The sequence below is a fragment of the Humulus lupulus genome, chromosome 5 (assembly GCF_963169125.1).
Source record: "Humulus lupulus chromosome 5, drHumLupu1.1, whole genome shotgun sequence".
NCBI lineage: Eukaryota > Viridiplantae > Streptophyta > Magnoliopsida > Rosales > Cannabaceae > Humulus > Humulus lupulus.
The window spans coordinates 234,662,371-234,672,843 of record NC_084797.1 but is presented as its reverse complement, the minus strand read 5'-3'; the positions used below and the strand labels follow the sequence as shown (position 1 = coordinate 234,672,843).

General features: G+C 30.9%; 1 protein-coding gene across 2 annotated transcripts; it reads right to left on the bottom strand.

Annotated features, from left to right (window-relative positions):
• Positions 1 to 3,980: 3,980 nt before the first annotated feature.
• Positions 3,981 to 9,305, bottom strand: LOC133778414 (ASI1-immunoprecipitated protein 3). 2 transcript variants are annotated; one of them, XM_062218329.1, is made up of 8 exons: positions 8,692 to 9,303; positions 7,990 to 8,052; positions 6,908 to 7,654; positions 6,630 to 6,767; positions 6,276 to 6,359; positions 5,079 to 5,138; positions 4,911 to 4,997; positions 3,981 to 4,563 (listed from the first exon to the last, which is right to left on the bottom strand). In XM_062218329.1, exons 1-8 carry the CDS (start codon positions 9,151 to 9,153, stop codon positions 4,225 to 4,227), a joined length of 1,980 nt encoding a protein of 659 aa, XP_062074313.1. In that variant the 5' UTR covers positions 9,154 to 9,303; the 3' UTR covers positions 3,981 to 4,224. The 2 variants fall into 2 exon arrangements, with proteins under 2 accessions (XP_062074313.1, XP_062074312.1); XM_062218328.1 differs by having other exon boundaries at positions 4,911 to 5,138; positions 8,692 to 9,305.
• Between the last annotated feature and the right edge of the window lie 1,168 nt (positions 9,306 to 10,473).

Genomic DNA, 10,473 nt, shown 5'->3' with positions numbered 1-10,473 from the left:
GAGAGGGTAAGTACCACTGAGGCTGCCTTACCCCGAGCTCACACTCATGCCAAGCTCGGGCCACTTGATCCGAGGTCATCTGACAATGGACACCTTCCGATGTTCTGTCTTTCGAGCTTATAAGGACTTCGAGGTTACCTATCTTCGAGGTTGCCACCAACTCTGAAGATTCGGCACCTAGGTTGCGAACATGTATTCTAGATATTGCGAGCTCACACCTGACGAATCCAGCTTTCGAGATCACAACTCTCAAGGCTCGAAATCTGGGTGTAACAGATGATATTATTCTAATAACTGAGTTTAAGTTTAATTAAATTTTATTTAAGTTATAAAATGTATTATTTTATTATTTTTAAATAATTATCATTGTGAAATATCTAAAAAATATCATATTTTAATTTGTTTAATTATTTATTATTTTAAAATAATTATCATTGTAAAGTATCTAAAAAATATCATATTTTAATTTGTTTATGTATTTATTATTTTTAAATAATTATCATTGTAAAATATTATATTTTAATTTGTTTAATTATTTGTTATTTTTAAATAATTATCACTGTAAAATATCTAAAAAATATCTATTTTTAATTATTTATTTTATTTATATTTAAGTGTTTACAAACTACCGTTAAATATAAGAATATTCTGTTAAATATAAGAATGTTCTATTAAAATTAACATTAAAAAGATAAAAAACCGTTAAAACTAAGAATTTCCGTTATCTACACACTTATTATATAGAAAAGATATATTTATATATATATCAACTTAACAAAAAATAGTTGTTAAAAATAACGACCTGTAACTAATTCTAAACTAATACAAAATAACTTACCTAATCCTAATAAATACCAACTTATTATTTTATTAACACGACATCATAAATAATATTATTTGTAAATAAATATTTTTAAAAAAAAAGCAGTTCAAAATTCTTTAATATTTATACAGTAATTTACAAAGTTCCATTATGTATAAAGTCCTCCTAAATTAAATATTAGATCCAACATATTATTATATCCTTACATTTAAAAAAAAAAACTTAGGTTTAGAAACTAAATTCTTTGAAAAATTATGACAATACCAACTTATTTGTTAATTGAATACTGACTACAAAAGTTGAACTTATATATGCGATATGCTATCCTTGTTTTGCACTCTATTCAATTGGGATTCATACTCGACTCGACTATTTGTTGATTTTTATTATTATTATTAATTTCATTTCAATAAAAATATTGTCACTCTTGTATTTTCAACAACTGAGTTTTTTATTATAAATATTTGTTTAACCTATAAACTACCTTACAATATTTAAATAATTTTAATTATATATATATATATCATAATGAATTAGTATGCCGTGTTTATTTAGGCGAAATTATTAATTTTGTTGTATCAATCTATATTATTTGAGTCAAAATATAAGGTCAAAGGTCAAAGTAAAAGGCACACTTCTAGAGTAAATTCATACAAAGAACATAAACTCAAAATTTAAAAAGGAAAACAATTAATATTTAAGTAATACTCGAAGATAAAATCAAAAAGTGAGGACACAAAATACAATGTCAAAAGGACAAAATGACTATTTATTCTAATGATTAATTAATCATTAATGCTAATTTGATTTTAATTTGTATCAAATACGATAAAACCACTCTTGAAAGAAATGAAAGGTAAACTAAAAAAGAAAACTTTAGTTGTGACTTGTTTAAAAATAAGAGAAAAATCTCTAGTAAATATAAATATGATAGAAAGGTTAAAAGTACAAACTTCAAACCAAATCCTATTCATAGAGTAAAGCAAGCCTAAAATTTTCCAACCCCTAATAAAGAGTATTTATTATAGTAAAGAGAAGATGAGGTAGGAATAGAAGTAGGAATATCTTAAAGTAAAGTGAAAGTACAAAATTAAATTAAAGGGATTCATTCATTTAAGACAAAGGAATATATTAGCTACATATTATTTTGGCACACTTATTCATATTAAGCCATTTACAATTGCATAGCTTAGTTTGCAATTCAAGTAATGTTTTGGTACCATCTCATTATGGCCAACAACTAATCAAAGATGATTAATGCACATCTCTACTATTTCAATCTATTCTTATCCATTTCAAAAATAAATAAACAAATTTAAAAAATCTACTCTTATTAATTACTCTTCACCACTTCCAACCCAAACCCAAACCCAAATCAATTACCTAAATAATATTACATATGTTTGGATGGAAGAATTTTTGGGTAGGTAGAGAGAGATAGAAGGAGAAAATTGGAAAGAGAGCAAAACTTTGGCAAGAAAAAGAGGAGAGAGATAAGAGATTGAGGAAGTTCTTCTCTTTTTAAAATTTATAAAATTCAATTCCTTAAATAAAATGAAAGAAAGAAAGAGACAACATATATTTAAATGTTTTAATTGATTTTTAAATATTAATAATTATATATATTTTAAATTGATCATTTGAATAATTAATTTTCTCCTTATTATTCTTCAATTCTACTTTGAATACAGAAATAGATATCATTATCTTCATCCATCATACATTTTTTTTCCTATTGTCTCTCAGTCTTACCGTATATAACCTTTAGTGACAAAAAATTGTATGCAATTTTACATGTACAACATTATATCATATATGTACAAGTTTGAGTTAATTATGTGCAACAACAATATATTTCAAACATTAAATTACTCATACCATTGCAAATTTCAAAAAAATAAAATTGAAAAATACAGTATTTTATAAAAATGACAAAAATATAGATAATAGTTTGTAATAGTTCTGTAATCGCATGTTACAATTTCTTATTTACTTTGTAAATGTTGTACAAAATTATAACGTATGGTTACAAACTTATAAACTTTAGTTACAAATTTGTAAACTTTGGTTACAAAAAACTATACAAATTTGTAACTTACAAAGAAAAAAAACCATTGTATTTACAATTATGTCCCTCCGTATATTTGTAATTTTTTCCAGATTACATATTTTTAGTATTTTTTTTAAATCTTAGATATTTTTGTGAATTTTCCTATTTCAAATGTACAAAACACATCATAATACACTATTTTAAAATAAAAATAAAAACATCATTATACACATGTACCAATATCATTCACAAAATATACCATCTTATCTTATACATTAGGAAATATACCATTTATCTTGCTCAAAGCCATCCATACTTCATGGGCTGCACTTTGCTCATCCTTTGGGGTACATAGATGTCATATTGGAAGCTAATTGTAAGAATGCAATGTCTTCTCATTGCAAAATCTATAATTGATTCTTCTAGTGGGGTGGTGTCTCAAGACATTCTTGTTATTTTCAATAATTTTGTTAATGTATCATTGTCCAATAGAGACTAATAGTGTAGTTCATGCCCATGGCAAAATTAACTCTTTTTGTTAGTCAAAAAGAAATTGAACTCTATCTTTCAATAATGGACATGTTTGGTGGCCTATAAATCAGCTAATAACAAGATGTTATTGGCTGATTTATAGACTTTATAATGAAGTATTTCTTATAGAAAAATTAACAAAGACATTTTCAAATTAAAATAAACAGAATTTTAAAGTTTATATTAAAAAATGAATATGGTCACATATTTTCTAATGTTTATTACTTTGCAATTTATTCAAAGAATATTTTAGTTTCTTTAAAAATACAACTTAATAACAAGTCTGTTTTGAATAAACAAATATATATTTTTTAAACTTTTAGAATTGTAAGTCAAAACCAATACATAAACAAACGAAAACAAAACATTCAATATAAATATAGAATTTATGGTAGATATGATTTTTGAAATTTTATTGAAAAACATGAAAATTCATAGCTTTCACTCAATGAATTTTGAAAGAAAAAAGTTAGTATCAATTCCTATATTGTAAATTATGTGATTTTCTTCTTTTTCTTTTACTTTTTCTTAATTAATTCCCACGTACACATTTAAATGACTAAGGAAATTGAGCAATGATACAAATAAACATGTCGATTTTTACTGTAAAAGACAGTTTAGTGTGCTATTCTATGATGTGATAACGAGACTAAATACCCTGCAACTTTTGTCCTAAGCTTCAGGTTTTTTTAAAATTAGTAATCCTAAGGCTCAATATGCACAACAACCAGCCAGAGAGATCAAACAAAACTATACAAACAAAAAGCAATTTCATACTGCACTAACACTTCTGATGAACCAAAACTTCAATAGCCAATTTCTATTCAGCCTTCTTTGTAGCAGGTTTTAGAGCTGGATTTTCCTCCTTTTTAGTCTTGATAAGCGATTTCTGTGTTTCCAACACAGGCACATGCGATTCACTTGTTTTCTTCAACCCATCGTTGGCTGGGGCTGCCTTGTCAGATTCCCGGGGGCTTACCATCTTCTTTTCCTTGTCAGACTCCCGGGGGCTTACCATCTTCTTTTCGATGTTTTCGAATTTGGCAGTAGCCAATGGAGCTGTGCCCACATTTTTTGCGTTGCTTGTAGAGTCAATTGTCAGGGAAGCCGCGTCATCCCGAGATGCATACCATGAATGACCACAAGCAATGCACTCCAACTGAAGACACAAACCAGAAGGAAAAGGTCAATGGCAACTGTGGATGAATGAACTATTTACAGTGTAATTAATGCAAATGAATCACTAGCCAACTTAATCGATGAATCCTTGTATCTGTTGTAGGAAATGAATCTCTATCGTTTATCATTTTCTCTTTGATAAGTGTCCATATTCTATATATTCCGTATTAAAACTAAAGCCAAATGTGTAGCTGCTAAAAATAAATGTATAACATTTGGGCTGGTAAGCAAGATCCTAGTCCAAATAACTACAATAAATAGTAGAAGCTACCGAGCTACGTGGTATAGAATAATTATCGAGAAATTAAAGAATAAGAATACACAAACCTGGTAACGCTCTCCGTGTCCAGCTTGGATGATGTCCCTCACACCGACTTTGAACTCTGAACATCTTGAGCAACGAGCATCAGTCATCTGCTTCACGAGCAACAGATAATGCAGACTGAGACCAAACGATATCAAGGACGAAAGCAAATTGAAATAAAATGAAGTTACCTGCATTCTCTCTAATTCATCTGGTTCCTTTTTGGTCATCTCCTCAGCAGTTAAACCCTCCTGAAATGTTGATATTTAGTTTTTTTATTCTTACCTCTGGTTGCTAAAGCTCCAAACAAGAAAGCATATATAAAATACAAAGTGGGAGACATATAAATGCATATTATCATTCAATTAAGGGTTACCGATGTAGATCATCAAACAAACATTATCTTCTTCCATTAAATAAGACAGAAAGTTAAAATCATCACCATAGTGGCATTTGTGGCTTCAGCTAAACATTCGAATTATCACACCCAATTTGTCCGGTAAAACCCCAAAATCCAAAATATGCTGAATGATGTATTACCCACTTAAGTTTTGCTTATTTCTTATTACAACATCATAAATCAAAAGATATATAAGAAAATACAAGGTGAAATTTTACTAGAGACCGTGAATTTCCATTTCACTTAATATAAGGTCCTACTTACAGTAACATCCTAACTATTTCTTCTTTCTCGTCACTGCTACCCATCATTTTCTCTTTTGGCCATCTCTTATATTTCTCCTCTCTCCAAATTGGCACAATATTTTCACTTTACAAAGCAGATCACAAAAAACTTGCTCCACCTGATATGAGGTTCTACTCTCACCATCCTTATTTTTTTATCATTCCCATCCATCAATTTTCTTTTGGTTTGGCCAGCTCTTATGCTACACGGTTCTCAAAATTGAGATGATAACTCCAGAAGCAAAAAATGTTGTTCCACATCAAGAAACCCTCCAAGGTAATTTTGCGTAGACAATAAAATTGCCGCATTCATGAGTATTTAGATAGACTTGGAACTTCGGGTTGAGGGCTAGGCTGTTTACCCTCACTCAGAGCATAAACATTTTTATGAGAGCAAATAATATTCCTACTTTATGATTAAAAAATTATGTAGTTCTAGTTCCAGATTGTTTTCTCATTCAAGGCTCCATTGCTTAGTAAATCAAGCGTGCTAGACACTACAGCAATATTAAACCATCATCAAACTAGCTTTAACATAAAATGCAAAGAAAACCATTGTCATAATTGATATAATGAATTATATCATTGCTGACCAGATCCAGCTCTGGTAAACTGAAACCAGTCAAAGTATCTTAACTGGAAACAACTGCATAACTAGAATGTCTGAAATTTCCAGATGTATGAGGCTGCTATCAAGTCCATACCTTTAACTCATTGGGTGACATATTCAGTACTTTCACAGGATCTAACTCTTTATTTAAAAAACGCCGGGCAAGTGGCCCATTACTCTGTCAAGATAAGTACAAAAGACAAAAAGAAGAAACATAAGCAAAGATCCAAAGTGGCCTGAAATAATTGTTATTGATACAGTCGTCCCAGTTCAGCATGTCAATCATATAAAAGCTGGACTTTAAAGAATAGAATAGAAGCATGCCCGTGTTTGTCGGCATGCCTGAATTGGGATGTCAATCTTGAATTTATGGATGGATGAAAAAAAGAAAGACAAAACATGACAACAAATGCTCTTGAAGTTTGGATTAAGATAGAAAGTTCATTACCTTCAAATTGTAATGTAACTGCCTTACTTTTTGGTTATACTTCTGAAATTCCATAGAAAAACACTCATGTGCAGCCTTCTCAAGAGCAGTAACTGCTGAAACAGCGTCATCTGGCCAGATAAAGGTACGGTTGCCAGTCTGTATGATAACAGAAATTAAGAGTCAGACCATCAGTCAAAATCTTCCTGAACCTCCCACCCTAATTACAAATGCCACTTCTGGGATAATAAAAAGGAAAAGTGAGGATACAGAAAAAGGGAAACAGTTACATTAAGTACCTGACTCTTTTCTTGAGATTCATTTGCAGCTTTTGGACGCTTAATATCACTATTATCGTTATTTCCATCAGCACCAACCTTCTCTTTATCATCCTTACTGTCCTCGGCAGAAATGCAAACATGTTGAACACTCTGAAGAAGCCTCTCCAACCATTTATCACGGTAGGTTTCTCCAGGTAGTACATTGAAATTCAATAAAATGCTGTAATATTCTGAGGCATTACTTGGACAGCTTCCTGGCGTATCAAATTTTGAATTTTGATCAGGCCTTGTTGCGTCTTCTTCTCTAGATACATCAAGTGGAGAAATGGTCTTTCTCCTGAGAATTCTTTTTGACTTCAAATGATCTTCCTGATCAGCATTGCTATCTTCAGGCTCAATGTCAGGGAGATCCACCAATCGTTTCATAGTCTTCTCAACCAGTAGATCAATTTCATGCTGCTTCTTGTCCTCGTAGTCCTTATCAGTTAGCTTCCAAAGTTTTTTCTCAACAGCATCATACACTTTTCTCACAAAAAATCCCGGGTACTGTTTCCGGTTAGGAAGCTGCTTGTGTAATGGAACAAAATGAACGACACACTTGTGCATTATTGATTCTGCTGGAACGTCATCACGATGAAAACTGTAAAACAGCTCTCTTGTGTCATTTGATTGCCAGTTTCCACCACCTTTTTTCTCTGCCTCCTCAGGACGATAAAACCATTGTCCAGTAACCATTATACTGCCGTCTTTGTCCTGAGCAATATCCTAAATGAACAACAGAGGTTCAGTACTACATTAAATAATGCAAATTGATAGTCATTTCCTAAGTAGAGTGACATTAAAGAAAATACAAATTCAGAAGCATCAATGGGCAGCCCAAGACAATCAATGAACATATGGTGACCATTTATATTGCAGGCTGCAGCACATAATAATTGATAGAGTGGGGTTAAAGGGTTCCCAGTTCAATAGAAGCCTGATGAGGGCAATCAATTTTCACCTTACACATTAAATTATGCATATCTTAGACTACAATTTTAAAAATACAGCCTTACAAACAGCTAAATTGGAAAACAGTATTCAAGGCAGTATACAAGTACCTTAATAATTGCCACATACGGCTTTTGAAACCTAGTTTCCGGAACTATGAGTACAGGATCCTCCTGTAGAATTGGCCATGGTGCATAATCAGTTACTAGTTAGAAAGAAAGAAAGAAAGACAGCAAATAAATACACACGCATATATGTACAAAGAACTCACAATAAACATAAGAGACATGAGTGGTAACCAAGTCATCAACATTGCTGAGTAAGAGTTCCTTTAACCACTTTTTTTTTAAACTATATTTACTTCCCAGAAAAGCCAGAATATTTAACAAATAGAACCTGAACAATCTATTGTGTTTGTATCAACAAGTCTTCTTTACATTATTGACCATTCCTATTACAAAACCCCAAATTTCACAACAAAACCCTTTTAACTTCGGATCATAACTAACTGCAAGTGAATAATGAAAAAACAACGGCGTCATAGCTCGAATCATAAACACTACACAGAACAACTTCTCTCTCCCCCCCACCCCCAAAAAAAAAAAAAATTGTTAAGCTTGTAGCATTTTCTATGGCAAACCAAAAACCTAAGCATGCTTCCCATTTCCAAATTTCAATCCGCAAATACAGAACCCCAATACTAAAATTCCACGACACACCATTCCAAAATCAAATTCCTAACCCTAAAATCTCGATCAATGAAGATTAAAATATATTTATATACATAGAAAAAAAGCGAGAATGGGACTCACGAGATCATATTGATTGCCGTCGTACTCAAACGCTTCGTAATGGTTCTTCTTACTCTTTCCTTTTCCGGTCGTCTTAATCGAATCCCCAATCGGCTTAGCATCTTCCGTCACTTGTTCCTCTTCTTCCTCACTCGGCGGCGAAGCCTCTTCCTTCTTCTTCTTCTTACTACTCTTCGTCGGCGTATTATTCTTCTTCCTCCTCTTCTTCTTCTTCTTACTCTTCTCTTCCTCTTCCTCTTCCTCCTCCTCCTCCTCCTCCTCTTCTTCTTCTTCCTCCTCATCTTCTTCTTCCTCTTCCTCCTCTTCTTCCTCCTCCTCTTCCTCCTCATACTCCTCTTTCTTCTTCCTCTTCCTCGTCTTCAACTGTTTGTCATCCGACGAAGCCGACCGTTGCCGCCGCGCCGGGACATCGTTGTCTTCTTCGTCACTGGTGGAGATCTGCGCGAACCTTCTGTTCCCCATTTTCGCTCGAAGAGTCAATACGCAGTCGTTTTCTGTTAAAAAAAAAATCAAAATTTAAGAGAGAGGATCAAAAAAACATGGGTGCCTGTGCCTATCCCCTTCGACAACCGCCAAGTCGAAGCGGTGAAAACGGTTGGAGATAAGAAGCCTCGGAAACTTTTAGAATTCCAAATTTGCCACTTTAGTACCAAATCCTACTATGTTATATTTCTTCCAATTTTTATAATTTTGTACAAATTAGTTTCAAATCATTTAATTTTTATTGATAATATATATATATAAAAAGAAAAACTGCTACTAAAATACCAAAATCTTCCATTTTCTTATACTTAAATACCAAAATATTTTTCTTTTCCTTACATTTTAGTATCAAGTGTAATTTTTAACTAATTAATGTTCACATTATGTCAATTAATGATTGGTTTATATTTTGATACTTTCACTACCAAAAAAACAAAATTTTGGTATTTAGTCGTAGGTGAACACAAAATTTAGATATTTTAGCCACAATTTTCTCTTATTTATTTCGGAATTCACAAAATTAAGTTTTAAAATTTAGTTTTTATTTTTATTTTAATATGGATATATTTTTCATTTTAATCAAAATATATTTTTAACTTGAGAAATAACATTTTTTAATTTATTTTTTTTCTTCATTTCAAAAATGCAAAAGAAAAAAAACATTTAATTTCCTAAAAAAACATAAATTAAATAAAAATTAAAAAAATCATTTATAAAATATGTCACATAAAATCTATAAAAATACTAATTAAAACTTAATTTGTTTTAACTTTTCATATCAATAAAATGATGTTTTCATGTCTTAATCAATGCTATCAAAAACAATATCTCATTCCAACTATATTCATATTCCATCATTTATTTTTGGCATCGCAAATCATTTGGGGCACAATCGTATAGTGATCATAGTTCGGAGGACAAAAATATTATTTATTCTTAATTATATGACCAAGAGAAGCAAAAATGGAGAATGGAAAATGATGTAAATAAAGACAAAAAAAATGTATTATTATACTCATTATACAAGATGCAATTTATGAAATGAGTATTGATAACGATAATTCTATTATTCTAAATAGGGTTTATATATTTTTTGACCCTGTGTTTAGTAAAATGATTCAAATAGACCCATAAACCTAATTTTGTTAAAGAAAAAGTTGAATATAACAACACAATTGTTAGACAAAATGATTTTGTTTTTGTTTCGAATTGTTAGTTTAGTGAATTAATTGTAATTTTAGATCAGAAAATTTTGACCAAAATAAAGTTTAATGTTCTATTTAAATCATTTTATAAAAC